This window comes from Felis catus, chromosome C2 (genome assembly GCF_018350175.1).
Source record: "Felis catus isolate Fca126 chromosome C2, F.catus_Fca126_mat1.0, whole genome shotgun sequence".
NCBI classification, from domain to species: Eukaryota; Metazoa; Chordata; class Mammalia; order Carnivora; family Felidae; genus Felis; species Felis catus.
The window spans coordinates 156159051-156181418 of record NC_058376.1 but is presented as its reverse complement, the minus strand read 5'-3'; the positions used below and the strand labels follow the sequence as shown (position 1 = coordinate 156181418).

Below are 22368 nucleotides of genomic sequence, written 5' to 3'. Positions count from 1 at the left end.
CACCTCAAAACACCTGCATCATTTGTGTGATTATGTTAACTAAATGATAGAGTCCTAAAGATAATGTTGCACGGGCATGATGCAACCAGTGATACAATCCAAAGTGTTAAGCAGCAGTGACATGAGGGGTGGAATTAACAAGTTATATTTTTTTTAGCCACTTAGGAGGAACAACAGAGTCCATTAAAGACATCTTTAAGAGGTCACCGGTAAAGGAGCCCAAAGCACCACCACCCAACCAATACAAATTGCGAGCCAGTTGGCTTTCACGGGGTAATGGCCTTCATATACCCTCTTCACACTTAGCCAACAGCTACTCTCAGAAAGGTTTTCCACAAATGTGAGGTTCACAAAAGAAATGGGACGTAAGACCATTTGCTAACAGGACATTAAGCTCATGGGTGTAGATCCCACCTCATAGGATACACCAAGAATGTGTCCTAGAGTGAGATTAGAGACACAAAATGTAAACAAAGTAAGACTATCGCCAACCACACAAAAATGTAAAATGTCTACCGAGCTAAATAAACAGGGACTCAGGGACTCGGAGAAATCCTCTGCATACAGCTAATACTCAGTATTTATCCAAAATGCCAACAAATTGATTTTCTTGAAACCCAGGAGAGATAGGCGCCGGACCCAAGGCAATCCAAAGAGGAAACACAAATGGCCAATAAGCATATGAAAAGCCGCTCGCCTCTCGGCAATCGCGGAAATGCAAAGTACCTGAGGAGGAGCCATTTCTCTCCCATTAGATTGATGGCCTTGGACGGTGGGGTGGGAAGGAAATGGGACTGGTGGGAGGCAGGGTCTCAGGAGCAAATTAACATTTCAAATACACCTCTCACGGTGGGAGCAATTCCTTGGCAGGGGGCGGAGGGGGTCTTCCTTTTAGAAGCCACAGGGACTGGAGGATGTTCCTGTTGAATGCAATGGCCGAATGTAGAGAAAAATCCAAGTAAGAGGACAGCTACATAAATTCCACACCATGAACACCAAGTTCAGAGCACTGATGACCGCTAGTCAGTACAGGAAAACGTGCACAAGTTTTTAAGACTACATTCCTATAGGCGTGTGTGTGTGTGTGTGTGTGTGTGTGTGTTCAAAAGTTTGGAAGAAAATGCACAGAAATCCAGGTCATACACTTGAGAAAGTAGGAGTGGGCACACACCTAAAACAATTTTTACACAAAAATCACAAAGGTATTTATGTTCTTCTACAGTTCTATCAGAATTAGAGTTAACCAGTCCAGACTGTTCCTGGGAACAGAATACAAGGTAGCCCTGAGGAAAATTTCAAATCTCAATTTTCCATTCATCCAGCAACTACAAGCTGACGATGGTAAAGGAGGAAGGAATGAAAAGGTCACACACAGTCTCACAGGCATATCCATATTCGGAAAAATTACAGCCTCAAGTGACAAGTGCTGTGAAGTTAAAAAAAAAAAAAAAAACCAAAAAAACCCAAATTTTGTTTTTCAGGGGTGCCTGAAACCCAGTGCCTTAAGCCCGTGGGTTAAGCGATCGGCTTCGTCTCAGGGCACGATCTCACGGGTTTGTGAGTTGGAGCCCCGGAGTCAGGCTCCCTGCTGTCAGCCCAGAGCCCACGCTTCGGATCTTCCATTCCCCCCCTCTCTGCCCCTCCCCCGCTCCTGCTCTCTCAAAAATACATAAAGCGTTTAAAACACATTGGTTTTTAAATTTAAAAAAAGTCAATGTTGTTTAAAAAAAACAAATTTTAAAAACCCTGTTATCTCCCCTCTTCCCTTGTAACCCATCAAGCGTCTGCAAATGTTCCACGGTTTTTATTAATATGCACGCGTTCACTCGGTTCCTGGTTTTCGTTCACTGGGGGCAAACCAGTCTGCCTCCAGCACCAGGAGCTGGGGAGGAGCTCACGCAGTGAGGACCCTTCCAGGGCTGCCTGCGAGTCAAGGAACTGAACTGAGAAGGGCCTGGCAGGCAGGACAGGGACCTACAGGCTGGCTTTGTAGACTTTTGTTTTCTTAATCTGCTGGACCCCCCCCACCACCACCAGGGCTTTACCTCAGACTTTCTGGGACCCCACACACAACACCCCTCTCCTCTCCACCGTGAGGCACAGGAGAAAACTGTCACAGGCCCCCAATGGGGACCCAAGAGCCTGAAACCCAATCTCTTCCCAAACCAGGGTCAAACTTCCACACCCCCATCTTCATAATTGGATCTTTGCACATGGTTTCTTAATTTTATTCCCACTTATTTATTTGTTGCTTTTCATACTTTTTTTGGGGGGGGGGAACTGGTTTTGCATCCTCTCTCATACACATACACACACACACACACACACACACACACACACACACACGCCCTTGGAAACAAACTCCATGGGGCTGGAACCAACAGGCTCGATGAACTGGGCAGACTGTCACTAAATTCAAATTTTGTGCTTGGTTTTGCAGCAGACCTTACACAGTCGACAGTGGGTTCAGCACCGACAGGAAGGCTAGAAACACCAAATATGAACACCGCCCTTCCTTGAGAGGAATCCTGCTTTCAAACTTCAAACCTGAAGCGGAACTTTCAGTCTGACGTGCCCAAATATTCGTACCGCCTTTCTTCCCACGTATTTGTAGGTTTCCAACACTGACATATATAATTAGCAATGTTAGCGTACCCTTTCCTTAGTTAGCAAACAACCAACGGTAAAGCACAGAAGCGGCCCCGTGTATTTACTGTGCTGTAACACTTAGGGACGAAACCGTCACAAATCAGTAGCTGTCGTGGCAAGTCCCAAACGTTGCCTAGAATTAAGCACGGAGATTCTCTTGTTAGGACAGATATTGTTGTCCCTTCAGGATTGGTTTCCAGTTTCCAACAAGAATAAACCCTAACACAAAAAACCCTTTTCCCCCCTAACTAACCTTCCGTTTGAAAGTGGGGATTCCTAAACCTTACTTCTTCCATACGACATGGGGAATCGCCCCAAGATTCCCTCAAAGCTCCGGATACTGACCAGATAGCCAACTAGAGCTATGATTTTTTTATTTGCTCCCATGTGGCTTCTTAAAACATTCCAATTACATTGGTAAAATAAATGTTCCTTTTAGAGTATTCCTCTGAATCCCCGAAAGCTCTGATAAAGCCAACGAAAACCACAGGAAATAAAAACCAGGGGGGACGGGGGTACCGGCTTCCAGTTGTGGGACACGAAGGCCATCACGGGGAGGGAGGGCACAGCACCAGAGCTCAGCCCGTGGTACGTGGCCGTGTCCCGTGGTGCCAGACGGCAGCTACACTTTCGAGGAGCACGAGGACGCACACACGTCCAATTGCTATGCTGTCCTCCTGAAACTAACGGAACGTTGTGCTCACCGTACTTAGGCTTCCAAATGTCTTCACCTCGTATGTTCAAGCCACACTCTAATTTTTCACCAGAAGATACCTCATTTGATTCTCAAAGAGGCCAGCCCCAAGTCACCATCCCTGCAGAGCAATGGGGAAACTGAGGCTCGAAGGCACACAAGGTCACCGACAAACCGGCTGGATCAGAAGGGGCACTGGGTGGGTGGCTCAGTCGGCTGGGCTCAGGTCCCCATCTCACAGCTGGTGGGTTCGAGCCCACGTCGGGCTCCGTGCCGACAGCTCAGAGCCTGGAACCTGCTTTGGATTCTGGGTCTCTTTCTGCCCCTCCCCCACTCACGCTCTGTCTCTTAAGAATAAATAAATATTACGAAAAATTTTAACCCAGGGGCGCCTGGGTGGCGCAGTCGGTTAAGCGTCCGACTTCAGCCAGGTCACGATCTCGCGGTCCGTGAGTTCGAGCCCCGCGTCAGGCTCTGGGCTGATGGCTCAGAGCCTGGAGCCTGTTTCAGATTCTGTGTCTCCCTCTCTCTCTGCCCCTCCCCCGTTCATGCTCTGTGTCTCTCTGTCCCAAAAATAAATAAAAAAACGTTGAAAAAAAAATTTTAAGAAAAATTTTAACCCAAAACAACAACAACAACAACAACAACAACAACAACAACAACAGGAGACCAGGGCCAGACGGACCTCCACCAGTCAAGGTAGCGCTGCACGTGTTCCAGGCAGGAAATGTCCGAAAACAGGAAACCGAGAGCCCCTCCGCTGGAGAGCATGCGCCTGCTACCCTACAGGGGAAAAGTGCTCAGCCATAAAGAGGGAGAAACCCGGGGAACCGCGGCACGCGGACAGTCCGCACTGTGCCAGGTGCAAACACCGTGCTGGAGAAAGTCTTCGACTCCGAGTCACTCTGTTTTCTGACAAGAGAGACAAAACCACGGCCTGTGTCGTCTGAGGCTGGAGGGAGGAGGCATTCTGGAAGTGATGAAACCATTCTGTATGTTGACTGCGCTAGTTTTCACACACTATGTAATCTTTTTTTTTCCCTAATGTTTACACACTACATCATTATCAAAATGGGCAAGAAATGTACACCAACAAAAGGTGAATTTTGCAATATGTGAATTATGCCAGTGAACAAAAACAAATACCGAAAAACAAAACCAGAAAATCACCAGCCTAGAAGTCAGGCGTTCCTTCCTTTGCCTTCACTCAGAGGTGACAGGGCACAAACCCAGGCACAAACCCTGCACAGATTCGGGGTGAACTGCAGACAAAGGGAGGTGGGGGGGTGGAAGGACGTCTTCAAGGCTGAGGAGAGGGAGGAGGCTCAGGGAAAGGGGGAGATCCTTCCCACAGCCTGTACTGAGCCTCCCCCCTCAGTCAAGATTATAACCGCGAGGGGCTAAAAAGTCCATCGATCAATCAATCACCGCGATGGGCTGAGTAGTCTGGTTCACACTGGGGAGACACCCAGGAGCCATCCACGGGTGCCCTGTCCGTGTACCAGGAGCAGCCCCACTTTGGGGCCAGAACCAAGGCAAGGCCATGGGGGAAGGCCGGGAATCCCTCGTTGCCAAACTAGCTGCCATCAACCCCATGAGGAAGCGGACTGGGGGCTATTTTGCTGCTTCTCCAGGGCCTCCTACCTTCCCAAATCACAGAAGTTCTCTGCGCGCATTTCACTTTTATTTAAGCTGTGCGATGACACCGAGTGCGACGGCCCGTCCGGGTGTGGGAGCAACACCAGCAGTGTCTCCTGATGGGCACAACACCAGTGGGAGAGCCGGAGGCCGGCCGGCGGGGGGGCGCCTGCGGATGGTGCGGCCTGCTGGCAGGAGTCAGCGGCTGGGTGGACAGAACGCTCCCCGCAGGACAGCAGCTAACCTGGAGCCCATTCATTCTGGTTCTCACCAGCACAGGTCCGCCCCGGACTTCCAAGGAAAGTTTCAACGAAACCAGCCGGCTGGAGCCACCACAGGCCATGGCCCGTTGGGATGCCAGCTTTCGGCTGAACCGCTGTTGTCTCCGGCCTCACACCAAACTCCGGGTGGCCCCTCCCCGCCGTGATTTTTGGGGGGAGGGGGGAAGCGGGGACTGAGCAAACCGCACCTGGGTCCCGGCGGGACTCCGACAACGGGGGAAACCGAGGGAGAAAGGACGGGACTGTCTGCTTCTGGGTAACAGCGTCAGACTTTGACTTCTTGGCCCCAGAAGGCACCGGGACAGCACCTCCCCGCGGCCTGCAGTTTTTTTTTTTTTTTTTAATTTTTTTTTTTTTAACGTTTATTTATTTTGGAGACAGAGAGAGACAGAGCATGAACAGGGGAGGGGCAGAGAGAGGGAGGCACAGAATCCGAAACAGGCCCCAGGCTCTGAGCTGTCAGCACAGAGCCCGACGCGGGGCCCGAACTCACGCGAGATCACGCGAGATCACGACCTGAGCCGAAGTCGGACGCTTAACCGACCGAGCCACCCCCAGCCGCCCCCCGCAGCCGGCAGTTTCGTTCGTAACAGTGGAGGGAACAGCTGCACCATCCCGGCCCGAAAGACCCTCCCGTGGGGACCTACGACTAGGACGTCCATGTTTCTGCTGCACACTTGTCCACACGTTCTCGTGGCTGCAGGCCACAGAGGATCCTAAGAGACCAGCGTCTCCCAAAGAGGCAGAGGGCCCAGACCCAAGCGTGTGGAGGGTCTGAATGGGGACTGCCGTTGCCACCTGTCTACACCTGTGAAGCAGGCGTCAGAAGCGTCCTTAGCCGCAAAATCTGAGCGTGGAGAGTTTTCATTCTACTTTTGAGGCTCTTGATCTTCGTGTCATGAGTTTGAGTCCCACGTTAGGTACAGAGATGGCCTAAATAAAGTTTTAAAAAAATAAGTATTTTAAAGTAATTTCCACACCCGACGTGGGGCTCAAGTTCACAATCCTGAAGTCACGTGCTCCTCAGTCAGCCAAGCGCCCCCTAGGTGTGTCCATTTTTTTTTTAATTTTTTAAATTTTATTTTATGTTGAGAGAGAGAGAGAGATGATGAATGAGTGGGAGAAGGGCAGAGAGAGGGGGACAGAGGATCTGAAGCAGACTCTGTGCTGACAGCATTGAGCCCGACGTGGGGCTAGAAGTCACAGAACCGTGAGATCACGACCTGAGCCACCCCGCCACCCCATGTCAACTTTTTAATACACACCGTTTTCATAATTATCCTAATTGGTCAAAGAGTATGAAAGAAGTGCCCCCAACCCACGGACATTTCAAGAAAAACTCTTTTAACTGCAAATGGTTCAGTCCACAAGGAAAAGGCTGGCCAAACTTAACTTCCCCGAAGTAACAACCAAAGGATACAGTTGCGGACCCGGGTTCAGGAAGGCAAGGGAGCGACTGTCTTGTTCCCCTGGGTTTCTCACCAGCTTGGGGCCCCCTCAAACTTCTCAAGGTATCAGAGCCACAAGAGAACGCCTTCAGGCTTCACAACTGACCCCGACCCGCTTACTCTCTCGTGTGTGCACGGCTCTGCTTCGTTCCTATTCCATCAGTCTTGACAGTGTATGCTACTCTGCAGAAGCGTGTCTGGAGAAATCACAGTCGAGACCCATCCCCTTTTTCGTGACCAAGCCCAGGACTTAGAACTTCATTTGTTAATCTAGCACTGCGAGCAATAACTTTATCGCCAAAGACTACCACACCTCCTTAGGGCATCCCTGCGGAAGAAAAAATGCTTCTGAACAAATTACAACTGGCTGCCAATGTTGGGGCCTGTTGGTCATTAAACTGGGATGACACAGATTTATTTAAAAAAGAACTCATGCGATAGGATCTGACGTTCTGGTAAGGAACGGAGATCAGCAGAAACTCCACATTTGAGGACAAAGTAAAATACCGGCCAGAAGTCTGCAGATTACGCATGGATCTCCCCAAATCGCACCCAGGTTGGAATGGGAACGGAAACCCAGGAGTTGGGGTCTTCAAGCATTTCACCGCTCTGCCTTCAGACCCAACGACAAGCAAACTATGTGACGCGTACAGGGGGGTGGGGGCGGGGTGCCTGGGTGGCTCAGATGGTTACAGCGTCCGGCTTCCACTCGGGTCCCAATATCGTGGTCTGAGTTCAAGTCCCGCGTCAGGCTCTGTGCTGGCAGCCCAGAGCCTGGAGCCCACTTCGGATTCTGGGTTTCCCCTTCTCTCTGCCCCTCCCCTACTCACTCTCTCTCTCTCAACATACATCAAAAAAAAATTTTTTTAAATGAGGGAAGCAGGGCGCCTGGGTGGCTCAGTCGGTTAAGCGTCCGACTTCGGCTCAGGTCATGATCTCGCGGTCCGTGAGTTCGAGCCCTGCGTCGGGCTCTGGGCTGACAGCTCAGAGCCTGGAGCCTGCTTCGGATTCTGTGTCTCCCCCTCTGTTTGACCCTCCCCCGTTCATGCTCTGTCTCTCTGTGTCTCAAAATAAATAAAAACATTAAAAAAAAATTTTTTTAAATGAGGGAAGCTGGGGATGGTATATGAAGGAAGGAATTACAGTGGAACAAGGTTTGAGTCAAACAGTTTCCGATGTAAACAGCCACGGGCATTCAACCCCCCCATCCCTCCTGATTTTTCCGGAGTCTCGTCAGTCAAAATAGTCAATCTGGTTTCAGTCAGCTCAGTTTGTGGGTATAGACAAGACCTCAAAGGGAAAGGAGTAATTTAGTACTGAACAAGCATGAGGTCACATGGACCGAAGAGGAAAGATGGACCAAGCTTCCTCTTGCAAATCACGGTGCGTGACAGGTCAGGCCAAGGGGGACGGGGGCCTGCGCCGGGCGGCCATCTTGCTCCCTCTCAGCAACTGAAATTCTTCACCAGTATCTTGCCTTCTTCCCAAGTGAGAGAAGGCTGGCAAGGACCGCGTCACTGGCTGGGCCAAGCCTCTAGCCCTTTGTTAGTGTTTGGGGGGAGGGAACACTGGACCGCCTGCATGGTAGGACGCTTCCCAACCTTTGCCTGTCAGGAAGAATGACACCAAAATGGTCCTTTATTCACGAAGAATGAATACATCTGAAACAAACCCCGCCCTGCGTGAGGAACAGAGATAGGGACGTGGCAAGACTAAGCAGAGTTGGCACCAGAGGAAGGAAGAAAATTGGGGAGGGAGGGGTGACATTTTAGAGGATCAGAACTGTCAAATTTCGCTTCCATCAGGAAAACTTACGAATCCTTTTCTCTCCTGGCAAAGTACCTCAACCAACAAAAAGCACTTCAGCCATCTCACGTCTGTATGTACGATGTTGATAAAATAAAAAAACAGAAAGCCAAACAAAGTGCTCGAAACTTCACATGCGAGGACAGAGTGGTTCCCATTTTAAGGAGTGCTTTGAGACACTGCGTGTCCATGTTGGTTTTAGTGTCCTCCAATTTAACAGAGCTCCCTAAAAATAGCATTTATAAGTAGCTACGACAGGAGGGAGAATCGGGGTGGAAAAAGGGAAATTCTACGCCTCCAACACTCTCCACATTTCTTTATTCCATGTCCTAGTAATTAACTGGGAAACAACTGAAGCAAAGACTGTTTACTAGCATCACTTGAGAACTGCAGGGAGGCAGAGAGCTCGTCTTCCTCCCCAAGCATCTCCAGGCTTCCAAAATACGTATTTCCTAGCACTGGAAGGAAAAGTTTCGCAGACCAGAACAAGCCTATGTCACCCTAAACCCAGTGTCGTTTGCTCTGTAGGAAGAAACGTCAGTCACAGAACATCTCTAGACTGCCCATGCCATCACAGCCTCCACGATTACCGGCACACTTTAGACGAGGCTATGCCTGTGAGGCCACCTCAGGAGCACAGGCTTGCCAAACCAGCCATGGCCCGCGTCCCCGGGATCCGCGTTGCTAAAATCCATCCCCAGGCACTTTGATGGAAGGCCCGGCACATTCCTCGGCTCCATTCCTCCTGTGACTTTTTAAAAAGCCCAAGGTTACATTCAAGGCTAAGGAATTAAGAGATCAATAATGAGCATTTCTCGCCCACATATTTTCGTCAAGCATTTTTCTGTTTGTCTGTTTAATTCGAGAGACTTCAACCTTCAGGAATCTACCTGAACTGGATTCAAAGTGGCAAGTGCCAATCATTTCCAAGGAATGTATGGAAAGCTAGGTTGTTTGGGCAAATGGGGGAGATACGTGCATTAAGCAGACACACATCCGCCAAATCCTGCAGAGCAGGTGGACGATGGGTGCACAAACGCTAGAATGCACATTTCTTTTCGCGGTTTTCCTCCCGCCCTGCACAAAGTGTCCCGGATATACATTTCATAACTTACACAGCTCGCACATACAGTCTCAGGGGTGCATGCCTGAAGGAGCTTAGGCTCCGGGAACGTAGAGTATATTGGGACCAGTACTAGTAATATCCCCGTTCACCATGACTCAGTCAAAGTAAGACACAAGACAAGAATTCATTCCTCAAAGTGGAATGAGGCTGACTTCTGGAGAGTAGTTTCCTGGGGGAGAAAAAGAGCTCCCCCAGCCTAGGATGGATGGGTCCACATACAGGATCCTATTGGATTGGAATTCTAGAATTTATACTGATAGGAAGCTGTCGGGGTTTTTTTGTCGTTGTTGTTCGGTTGTTTTTTTTTAGGTCCAAGGCCAACTGTATCAGCACCTGCACCCCATCTTCCATGCCGGAGACGGAAAGATCAACACCCGCCCGCCCGGCCTAACTGGGAACAACACTGCCCTGGTCGGTTGGCTGAGCTGCAATGTTTCCCGCGGCTCAAGATGGCAACCGCGTCCCCGCCACGTCCCCACCCCACTAGTGACAGGGCCTCTCCTGGGGACGAACACGCTCGGATCCCACGCTGCTTCCCGCCAGTTACCGGGTGCCGAGGCGCCCCAGCCGCCCCCACCCCCGAGCTCTGAGCCGCCCGCGTGGCCTCCAGCCGCCAAGGGCTCATCTCCCACACGACAGCACCACGACCAGGGCAACCGCGGGGCGCGCCCAACTCCTACACGCTGCGCCCAAAATGCGCGCGCCCCGACTCTCCAGGCTGCCTTCTCGGTGCCCGCGGAGACAGGAGCCGCCGCCGCCTCCAGGGCTCCCGCCGTGCAGGCCTCTGAACTCACCACTGGGACACCAAGCTACGGTGTTAAACGAGCCACAATTCCTTTATCGTCTTGTTGCTACATCCAATTATCTTCTTTGAGGTTTTACAGGTACATTTTAAGCCAAGTTCTAGAAACCTTGCCTACCCTAAGGAGGGTACCCTGGGAGGAGGGTGGAGTGGAGGGTGCTTAAGGAAAGCCCCGCGGGCCAGACCCTACTGGCCGCCTCCACGTCCCCGGGCGCCCAAAGCACCTTCCCGGACATAAAAGCCGGGAGAGGCCGGGGTCCCAGCCTCCTTCCCGAGGCCAGGCAGCACCACTGGAAGGCAGGGGGCTCCCTGGACTGTTTGACCGGGCCTGACACAGAGGGCAATGGGCAAGAACTCGAGGGTCAGACCCCTGCATGGGCCTGGTGCTTTCTCTCCTAACACTCTGGCCCGCCGTTCACAGCACTGGTCTGTCACCTTTAAGCCCACACTTCCCAGCATCCTAAACGCAGAGACGACCAAAGGTCTAAGCGTTCCTGTCCAAGATACCTTCTCTAAATGAAACCGGAGGGGACACAACTCCCCAAACGGAGAAAGCTTCCTGCTTCTAAAGAGCAGTTTGACGAGGGAATCCATGAATGCTTTGCCAAACTTGAGCCTAGTGTTGCACAACTTACAGAGCGAATCTTCAGGGCATCCCGCAGAACCACCAGGGCGAGGGGACACCTCACACCCGCCCACACCGTTTGAACAGTGGTATAATTTTAAAAGTGTATAAACCTTTTACAAGTCTGCCCACACGGAGCATCTTTCTGCCTTGGCCTAAGTAAAACGAGTGTAGATCTTTAACTGGGAACATAAACAAAACCTGACGTCTAAACTCAGCTGCTGGGAGGGAGAATTCAACCGGCGCCCCCCAACCCCCAGGAGGGAGACTGTGGCAGATTCGAGACGCTCTCCACCCCCCCCCCGACCCTAATCTTCAAGTGATTTGACTCCATCTTTTCATTCCGGGGCTTCAAGATCGGTATTTAGCTCAATCATTCATTTTTCTAAACGTGGAAGAGCATTCCCCGAATGTGGAAACTTGTAAGGTGCCTACCCGACGCTCAAAAATGAAGGAAAAGAATGCCCCCTAGCTTAATATCTGGAAGGAAACTTAAAATGCGGCGCCTACAACCAGTAGATTACAATTTCGACTTTTTTCCAATAGGAGACGCCGGCTTAAGGCCATCAGGCAATAGCTCCGCCCTCGTCCCCAAATAACAGGTTAGGAGTGGAGGAGGCGGCACACTGCGCAAGCCTCGGCCCCGCTCGGTCCCGGCACTCGCGCTCCTGGTCTCCAAAGCCTCCGCCGCCTCCCGCTTGCTTCCCCTGCCAGGCAGGACCCTCGCCACCACACACACCACATCTCACGGGTTTGCAGGCGGACGGCGGCTTAAGTCACCGACCCTCCCGGCGGGGCCCGCTCCTCAGAGACTTTTAGTCCCTTCCTCTGACGGGCCAAGGTGTAAGCGGAAGGCCTCACACAGTGCGGAAAGTAAGCGAGCGAGGTTCAGTCGACGGCCAAACGAGCGAAATCAAACCCAAAGTCTGCACCGCAGCCCTCGGACTCTGCGCCGAGGCCCCAGGTTCGCGCCGCGGCAGAGGGCTCCGGTTTTTCTCGAAGGGAAGTCCAGCGCGCGGCGCAGCCACACGGATCGCGGTCGGGCCCGAGGGACTGTCGTGCCAGCTCGGTGACACCCGTGGGCAAGGCCCCCCGACTCCCCCCACTCACAGGCGCGCACGTGCAAACCGGGTCCCCGCGGGCACACGCGCTGCCGACTCACAGCCGTGCGTGTCCGGGCTCACACCCCAGTCCAAGGCCAGTCTGCGAGTCCCACAAGCAGGGACGCGAAAACGCGCTGACGGGAGGGCCTCACGACCCCGGGAGGGGGAGGGGGGGCTGTGCTGTGCCTGCACCAGAGACCGCGTCTACACAGTCACACACACCTTCCATCCCGCGTCTTAACAGCACACACGTGTTGTCAAACAGAAATGAGGAAGTCAAAGCCCCTAAGGGGGGAGTGTTCTCAGACCTCGGGGACCATCCAGGTAAGGGGGCGGGGGGGGGGTCGCACACGCAAGACAGCTGTATACACACACGCGCGCACACACACACACACACACACACACACGGAGGCTACGGCGGCCACGACCTGCCACTGCACCAAACGAGACACGGAGAAGAGGGGACTCCGCGCCTTCCGGGGTCCCTCGCAGCAAGCGCGCCGAGGCCAGACCTCGCCACACACGCTTTGCCGGGTAACGACCTCCTCGGCGCCGACGACCGCCGCGTCGTCAGGGGAAAGACACGGGAGCCGGAGAGGACCCCCCCCCCAACCCGCTCCCTTCGCTTGGGGACCGGGGGCGGAGGTCCTCGGGGGGGCGCGAGCCCCCGCACCCCCTCGCCCCCCCCCCGCCGCCGCCCCCCGCACACTCACCTCGTCGTCGTGGTGCTGGCAGAAGCCCAGGCGCTCCGGAAACACGGACAGGATGGAGAAGGGCGCGCCGGGGAAGGGCGGCCCGAGCCCGAGCTGCTGCGCGGCGGCGGCGGCGGCAGCGGCGGCGGCGGCGGCGGCGGGACCCGGCGGGCCGCGCTCGATGTAGTGGTCCTTGGTGAGGCGCACGCGCTGGTGCGCGCGGACGCAGTTGTCGCACAGGTGCTCCTGGCAGTCCAGGCAGCGCGACGAGGCCGCGTTGCCCTCGTCGCACGAGCTGCAGCCGTGCGGCCGGCGCAGCAGCAGCGCGGACGGGGAGGCGGCCGGGGCGCCGGGCGCGGAGCGGGGCGGCGCGGGCGGCGGCGGCGCGGGCGGGAGCGGCGGCGGGGCCGAGGCGGGCGCGCGCGGGTGCGCGTGGTGCGCGTGGTGCCGGTGGTTGCTGTGGCCGCCCGCGCCCGCCGGGGCCCCGGCGCGCCCGTTCTTGGGCTGCGGCTCGTCGGCCGTGGCCACCACGGCGTCGAGCAGGTTGCTGAGGAGGAAAGCGGACGAGGGCAGCGCGTCCATGCCCGCCGCCTCGGCCAGCACGACTTTCTGGTCGCACACGGGGCAGCGCAGCTTGAGGGGCTCCCCGGGCGCGCCGCCGCCGCCGCCACCGCCGCCGGCCGCCGGCAGCCGGTGCGCCTCGAGACACGGGCGGCAGAAGGCGTGCAGGCAAGGCAGGACGTGCAGGCGGCGCGCCGCGGCCCCCGGGCCCCCGCCGCCGCCGCCCGACGACGTGGACGTCTGCGAGGACGACGACGACGCGGAGGAGCCGGAGGAGAGCGGCGCCGGCGAGCCGCACATCTCCTTGCACAGCAGGCAGATCTGGAAGTCGGTCTCGGGGAACGAAGCCATTTGCAGGCCGGCTCGGAGGCGGGAGGAGGCCGGAGAGGAAGAGGAGGAGGAGGGGAGGAGGAGGAGGGGAGGAGAGCACCGCCGAGGCGGGTGGGGGAGCCGCCGACTCACTCAGAAACACGCATCGAGCGGGCCTGCGAGCCAGGAGCCGGCCCCGGGGCGGCTCGGCGCGCCCCGCTTCGCCGCGTCCCGCCCGCGCGCCGCCGGCCCCGACGCTGCGGGCATCAAATGCCGCTGCCTGGAGGCGACACGGATTCCTGCCGGAGGACGCGAGGCTGCGTTGCCTTCAGGAGCCGGAGCGCCGAACAAGTCCCGACACGCGAGGGGCGAGCGGGGGCGGGGAGGTCAGAGGGCTCGCTGGAGCAGCCGAAGCGCGGTTCTCGCCAGCCCCGGGGAGAGGCCCCCCCCCACAAGGTGGAGTCCGCTGTGCAATCCGGGTCCCGACGGGGTGAAGCGGCGTTCGGCTCCGCGAGCGTTTGGTGCGTTGCTTTTCCTCCAACAGATTTAGTTCGTCTCTTCCCGGGAGAGGAAAGCCCCCCACCCTAGCCAAGGCGGCAGCGGCGCGACGCCCAGCCCGTGTGCCCCCGCGCGACGCCGGCCGCCCCGCCGCATGACGCGGCGGCCCGGGGCTCCTGGGTGGCCCGGCGTGCGGCGCTCGGGGCTGGCGCACGGCCGGGCGCGGCCTCCCCTGCCGGGCGGTCGGCCCCGCCGCAGCTGCAGCTAGTGGGGGCCCGGCCGCGGCCGCACGCGGGTAGTACGCACGCGCGCCCCACGCGCCTCGGTTCTCCCGCGCGCCCGCCTGGCCCGGCCGCGGCTGCCGGCGCTTAACACGCACGCGCGCCCCACGCGGCCCGGGGCCCTCGCGCCCCCGCCGGGCCTTGGCGCCTCCCGCGCGCGCTCCTTCCCCTCCGGGTTAGCCGCGCTGCAGCGCGGGGCCGCAGGTCCCCGCGGGCCGGCCTGAATTATTCATCGGCAGGAAGATATTAGATGTACCCGCTGCCCGCTCCGCGCGAGCCGTCGTGCAATGCTATCCGAGCTCCGCGCGCGCCCCGCGCCCCTCCTCCTCACGTCCGTCCTCTCTGAAACCTTGGCAGCGAAGGGGGATCACATTTCCTTTGTCATCGGGCCATTTCGCCCTCGCCTTGGTCCCCCCTCCGATCCCGAGCCGCGGGGACGCAGCTTCCTCCGGGGCGCGCAGGAATCAGTGGAGCCGGCAGCAGCCCGGCGCGGTGAGCTCGGGAGCCGCGTGGCCCACGCCGCCGGCCCGCGTCATCTTCTCTCGGAGCCCCCGAGCGGGACTCGGGTGGCCTCGGCCGCGCCGCGCCTACTGGCCCTTGCTCGCGCCGTGCGCCCTGGCCTCCCGGGGCTGTGCACAACTCCCCTCCCCAATTCGGCCTGAGTGCGTGCACGCGCGCGCGTGCCCCCTCTTTCTCTGCTTTGCCGCCTCTTCCTCCTTCTCCTTCTCCTCTGCTCTCGGTACGCCGGTTATTGGGACTGATCGGAATTCGGAATCCTTTTAATCTCCAAAGGAGCAAACTCACTTCCGCCCGAGTGCTGGGAGGGGGCTGGGGGAGGGGACACAGGGGAGGGGGTTCCAGGCAAACAGGAAACATTAGCCCTCTCGGCACGGCTCGCTTTTGTGTGCTCCCTCCCTCCTCCCTCCGACCTCCTCCCTTCTCCAGGCCGCTGGGGAGATGAACGCCCCCGGGCTTCGGTGTGACGACCTTTGAAACCTTCCGAGCGAGGAGCGGAGAGCGACTCTTCCGTTTATTTAAAAAAGAAAAGATTTCATTTTGAATCCTGGTTCTGCCGAGGCCGAGATCCACTGCCAGCGAGGTCTGGGTTTACCCCCGCCCCCGACACACACACACACACACGCACACTTTTTTTTTTTTCCTTTTACGTTTTCTCAAGGACTCTGGGTATGATCCCCAAACACACACTTGTGTGTACTACTGGATGCGTGGAATTTAACGAATCTTGAATTCTGATCTGCGGACGAGCCAGTTTCCTTTGAGTTTAATGGGGGGTGGGGGGCAGAGGCAGCGGTTCAGGGGAGGCTGCCGGGGACGGCCCCGCGGCCATCTGGGTGGTTCCTCTGGCTGCCTGGGCAGTTCTGGGAGAGGAACTTGCTCGGCCCTGGAGAGAGGCTGGCTTAGAAGAGCACAGAAGGCCACATACCAGGGTCTAGAGGGCGTCTGGTCTGAAGGCCAACGGGTGAACAACTGTCCCCATCTTAACACGTCGCGTTAGTGACATCTTGGGCCCCACCGGTACGGGCAACTACCTGGATGAATCTCGAAAACGTCATGTTCGGAGAAGGAAGCCAAACACGAAAGAGTTCATACTGTGCGAGTCCATTCACAGGAAATTCTAGAACGTGCAAAACTAAGCCGTGGGGATAGGACCAGTACCCTTGGGGGTAAGGGACTTGGACTGGGAAGGGGGGAGGATGGAACCTTATGCAGTAAGGAAATAGAAATATACTGGTGTATACATGGGTCCAAACTTGTCAGTCTGCCATTTAAGATCTGTTCAAGATTTCAGTGTTTGTAAATTGTACTTCAATAAGAAGAAAAAAAAAATAACTTGGTGTTCAGCCTCAATAACCAAAATGATGAAGAAGGAAAAAAAAAAAAACACAAAACACAACTATGTAAACATTCCCAGCTCCTCTGAGTTGGTTCATCAGAATTCAGGTAGTTTTCCAGGGAAAAATCAACCTGCAAAGAGCTCTCCAGTCAACCCAGCTGAACAAATGTGCTTGAAGGCCTCAGGCTGCAGAAACCGCTCCCTCACAGGGCAGATTCTTCCTGCGGCCCAAGTACTGTCCTGAGATGGAAGGGGCTTCAAGGGAGAAGAGCCTCACAGCCCCACAGGAAAGGCCCAGGTCCTCAGCGGCTCTTAGGAGCGCTCACCTCAGCCCCTGGAGTGAATCCGGGCTCAGTGCACACTCACTGGGATGTGTGAGGAGTGGAAAAATCATCATCAGAGGAAACCATAACATATGTTCGTTGTATGTCCATAAAACTGGAAAACAACGAAACAGAGCCCCCCCCCTTTTTTTTTTACCATGAAATAAAAGTAAACATTTTATACTTTAAAGATGAGGGAGGGGCCCCTCTTGGTCCCATCTACTGCCAATCTGAGTTTCTTTCACAATTTGAGACGCACGTGTAAACATGTACATGCTCACACATGAATCTCCACACTGCTACAGAATTTTCTGCCATGCTGGCCTTGCTCCAGACGTGTTGTGTGTATTTCTGGGTTTGTTTCTTTTCCTTTCTCTGGTTGTTTTTAATTCCTTTTTTTTTTTTTTTTGGTTTTGTTTTAAACAAAAACAAGAGGAAAACAGATGGGGGAAGAGAACTGCCAGAAGGAAGGTGGCCCCAGAGGGTCAGAAAAGGGATGGGCCACCAGCCCCGGACTCCCTGTTGGATTGCCTCACCCTCAAGCATCTAAAACGGTTAAGAAAAAAAAAAAAAAAAAAGATGCCAAGGGGCAAAGACTCATCTGTCCTCCAGGTCCTAGGGCTCTGAGCCAGTTTGCTAGTGGATGGCCCAGACGAAAAGCCCGTGGAGACATCCTGGAGGAGCAGGAAGGTGTAACTCCAGGAACAGGAATCACACCTGACAGCGGTTGGCGGGCTAGTTTCCTGGAGACGATTCCCCAGAATAAACCAAAAAGAAAAGAAAGGAGAAAGAAAGCAGGGAGAAAAAAGGTTTTGCTTCCTTACGGTGAAGTACCTTCCCTTTCTTTCCTTTCTTGAATTGGCAGGACACTGCCAGGAAACAGGGCTGCGGTGTAAATGGTTCATGCAGCACATTCCGAGTTTCCATTAAGACAACTCGTAGGCAATCGGGGAATCTTTGCAGCAGGCAATTAACCCCACTGCTATGGAAATACAGTTGAGGTTTTGAAATACGGTATAGCGATAAAGGACAAATTGGGATGAGACTTCCTAAGGCTATTGCTTACTCATGAGAGGAAGGAGAGCCACGTACCCAGATGAAGGGCCCAAGACAGTCCCCTGCTATAAACGAGTATTAAATTTTTCACTGCCATCCTAGCTAATAAACACCCTTCCTAAGCAAGCAGCCTTCCAGCTTTCCCTCCACTAGTTAACATCAGAAAGGGAGTACATGTTCTTTCCTGAGTCCTGAAAATACATCGTTTGTATTTTAACAGCCGCTTTTAAAAAGAAACCCGCCCTAAAAATAGGTAGACGGTAAATGTGCATTTTTTCTCGAATTCATCTGTAGTCCTGTTTTGTTTTCAAGGGTGACACAGGACCTTGCTGCTGTCTCAGACCTGGGGGCAGGGGGAGTGGTGAGACCACATTTCCATCATCTGCTTTTTTCATCTGGTCCTTTAATTAAATATTTGATGCATCCGCTGGTTCTGATGTCAAAATTGCACCTTTCACTCAGCATCCTGAGGGTACATTTACATAATTTTGAAGTACATAAATCACCAGAGTATTCTTTTCAGACATTAAACAAATATTACATCACAATTACTATTTTGAGCCATGCTGGGGGTGGGGGGGGGTGTACCAGCTTAACAGACAGCTGTTGAGTCATTCATTGCCTGCCTCCTGCCAGTTGAGGGGGGGGGGGAGCTCTGCACACCTGGCCAACTCTTGACTCCATACCCTGACTCTGGCCTTGAGATCATTTGACAGAAGCGCATCAGCTGCTCTCAACAACCCTGAGTTCAGAATAGCAGCAAGTGAGGGGATATAATGTAAACTCTAGTTACCCAGAAATTGACAAGACTATGGTAGAGACACTTGAATTGTAAACAGGCAGAGTAAAAATCGCTATGTAGCTTTAGTAGTTAAAAGTAGTTCAGAGCTCAGCTAGGCTTACCTCCCGTCTCCACCACTCTGCTGTGTGACTTTGACCAAGTTACTTAACCTCCCTGCGTCTCAGATTTCTCATGCTTGTAACGCGACTGGTGCAAACACGTAGCTCGTCAGGGATAAGTGAGCTATTAAGTGTATGATTTTTAGTATGGCACCAATGACACATAAATGCCCAAGCACATATTTAAATAGTAGCTTTTTGTATTTATTTTTTTAATGTTTATTTTCTAAAGCTTTATTCACTTTTCAGAGATGGAGAGAGACAGAGCATGAATGGCAGAGGGGCAGAGAGAGAGGGAGACACAGAATCCGAAGCGGGCTCCAAGCTGTCAGCACAGAGCCCGATGCCGGGCTCGAACTCGCAGACCGTGAGATCATGACCTGAGCCAAAGCTGGTGCTCAACCGACTGAGCAACCCAGGCGCCCCTTGAACATTAGCTTTTTATCATCATTATTCGGCGAGTGCCTGCCACTTAAATCTATCATTGCTTCATCGCTACCTTCCGCTGGCCCTCCACGTCTCATACGACCAACTGTGTCCTCCTTCCCCGCTAACAGAGTGGCCACCTCTCCTCCTGTCACTCTCCCCTCCAGCGCCCACTGTGGCCCGCCGTTTTTAAGCTGAGCTCCCAGCCTAGATTTTCTAAAATGAAATGTGTACCTTTCATAAGGGGGCAAAGAACAACAAAGGTTGTTTTAAAGACAAATATAGCAGAAAATCAAAGTATGTATAAATCAGGACATACTGTTAAGCCTGTGCAGCTTCTCATTCCAAATCCTCTCTGATTTTGTAGCTGAAGGTCTCTATGCCATTTAAGTTTTCCTTTTTTCAGCCCAACCCTGACCCTCACTCATTCCACCTGCTCCCGATTTCAAGTGGTCCCTCTTACCTAAAAGTTAACTCAAATTGCTTAACCTGATGGCCAAAGATCTCTGTGCTCTGTCCCAGACCTCCCTTTCCACCACCCTCCCACGTAAACCCTTTCCACCACCCATCAATGGACAGCTAACACTGCTTCAGACTCACCGTCTGTTTTCTGCCCTGGCTGTTCTCACTCTGGGGTCTCCCGGACTTCCAGAGCTTTTACTGAAAGCTGCGGTCTATTGCCTGTCTCCTAGAGTCTGGCTTGGGCCAGCAGAATATGGCAGAAGTGACGCTATGCCTCTTCTGAGTCCAATCTTTTTTTTTTTTTTATTGTGAGGTTTAATTTATTTCTTTTGGGAGAGAGAGAGAAGGAGAGGGAGGGAGGGGCAGAGAGAGAGGGCGACACAGAATCTGAAGCAGGCTCCAGGCCCTGAGCTGTCAGCACAGAGCCCGATGTGGGCCTCGAACCCACAAACCGTGAGATCATGACCTGAGGTGAAGTCGGATGCTCAACCGACGGAGCCACCCAGGGGCCCCTCTTTAACTTTATTTTAAAAGGGACTTTCGGGGCGCCTGGGTGGCACAGTCGGTTAAGCGTCCGACTTCAGCCAGGTCATGATCTTGCGGTCCGTGGGTCGAGCCCCGCATCAGGCTCTGGGCTGACAGCTCAGAGCCTGGAGCCTGTTTCCGATTCTGTGTCTCCCTCTCTCTCTGCCCCTCCCCCGTTCATGCTCTGTCTCTCTCTGTCCCCAAAAAAATAAATAAACGTTGAAAAAAAATAAAATAAAAGGGACTTTCTTTTTCTTAATTTTTATTTTTTAATGTTTATTATTTTTAGAGAGAGACAGAGACAGAGACAGAGAGCAAGCAGCGGAGGGGCAGAGAAAGAGGGAGACACAGAATCGGAAGCAGGCTCCAGGCTCTGAGCTGTCAGCACAGAGTCCGATGCCGGGCTCGAACCCACGAGCCGTGAGATCATGACCTGAGCTGAAGTCAGACGCTCAACCGGCTGAGCCACCCAGGCACCCCACAAAATGGTTTTAAATAGTGCTTGTACCATTTTATATTTCTAGCAGCAAGGTATGAGAGCTGTTTTGGCCACATCCTCACCAAAGCTTTGTATGGTCAGTTTTCGTTTTTTTATTTAATTTTAGCCAACATGGTAGGTGCACGTTGTGTCTCATTGTGTTTTTTTTTATTTTTTTGTTGTTTATTTATTTTTGAGAGACAGAGAGAGCTAGAGCACGAGCAGAGGAGGGGCAGAGAGAGAGGGAGACACAGAATCCGAAGCAGCTCCAGGCCCTGAGCTGTCAGCACAGAGCCTGACGTGGGGCTCGAAGTCACGAACCAAAAGATCATGACCTGAGTCGAAGTCAGACACTTAACCAACTGAGTCACCCAGGTGCCCCTCATTGTGGTTTTCTTTGCATTTCCCTAATATCTAATGATATTGAGCTTCTTTTCGTGTGTTTATTTGTAAATGATGAAAGTGTTCAAAGCTTCAGCCTCTTTTGAGGGGGTTCTTTTATTATTGACTGTTTTATTATTATTTGAGAGTTCTTTATATATTTTGAATATAAATCCTTTATCAGATGCCTGCTTTGCAAAGATTTCTCTCCCAGACTATTGCTTATGTTTGCATTCTCTTTTGTGTTAATTTAAAATTTTGAGGGGCGCCTGGGTGGCTTAGTCGGTTAAGTGTCCGACTTTGGCTCAGGTCATGATCTCACGGTTTGTGAGTTCGAAGCCCAGGTTGGGCTCTGTGCTGACAGCTCAGAGCTTAGAACCCGCTTCATGTTCTGTGTCTTCCTCTCTCTCTGCCCCTCCCCTGCTCACACTCTGCCCTCTGTCTCTCAAAAATAAACATAAAAACTTTTTAAAATTTTGATGAAGTCCAACTTATTCAATTTATTGATTTATTCTTTTATGGGTTGTGCTTTGATGATCTAAAAAATCCTTCTCTAGGCCTTGTTTTCCTCTTCTGTAAAATTGGGATAAAGATAGAGAGATCCTGGCTTTCTGGATGATTATGAGGATTAAATGAGATAATGCTTTAAAGTATTCAGCTCAGAACCGGCTACATGGGAAAGCTCAGAAAATGATGGTGACGTTGCTATTATTATTACTAATTACATTCCCCCCCCTGCCCCAGGCACTTTGATGCTGTACCACCTGCAATGTCATTACCCTCCACCTCATCCATCTAAACCCACCCATCCTGACTCACAACCCAGGGTCGGAAGTCCTTTCTCCTCCCTCCCCTCCCACCCTCACTGCACTTCAGCGGTTACCTCCGTTGTGAAATCTGCCACCTTTGCCTATGGGAGGAGTTTGTAGGAACTGTGATCCCCAAGTTGTTCATGCCTCCCTGTGTCCTCGGTTTTTAGTAGTGTCCTCTCACAAGGACTCTGGCATAGCCATGTGATTTGCTTTGATTAATGGGACAGTAGTAAATGTGACAAAAGCAGAAACCTGCAAGTCTTTGAGTGTTTGACGCTCAGCCCTCTGCGGCACCACGGTGGCTCAGTCGGTTAAGCTGGTTAAGCTTCCGACTTCGGCTCAGGTCAGGATCTCGTGGTTTGTGGGTTCGAGCCCCGCGTCGGGCTCTGTGCTGACGGCTCAGGGCCTGGAGCCCGCTTCGGATTCTGTGTCTCCCTCTCTCTCTGCCCCTCCCCTTCTCGCACGCGCTCTCTCTCTCAAAAATAAATACATATTTAAAAAAAATGAAGCTCAGCCCTCTGGTTGCTCTTGAACCCCTGTGATCACCTGGGCCAACCTGTTGCAGGATGAGAGACACGGAACCCAGGGACACCTTCTCCCCACCCTGATGCCTGGCCAACTAACACACATGTGAATG

The 22368-nt window shown here is 53.4% G+C and overlaps 1 protein-coding gene across 1 annotated transcript in view; it reads right to left on the bottom strand.

Moving 5' to 3' along the window:
* TRIM71 (tripartite motif containing 71) overlaps positions 1–15315 on the bottom strand; it is a 67060-nt gene extending 51745 nt beyond the window's left edge. Inside the window, exon 1 of the mRNA XM_023260791.2 lies at positions 12886–15315. Coding sequence (XP_023116559.2) covers positions 12886–13776 — 891 coding nt within the window. The 5' untranslated portion in view covers positions 13777–15315. The remainder of the gene's footprint in view (positions 1–12885) is intronic.
* Positions 15316–22368: the final 7053 nt, after the last annotated feature.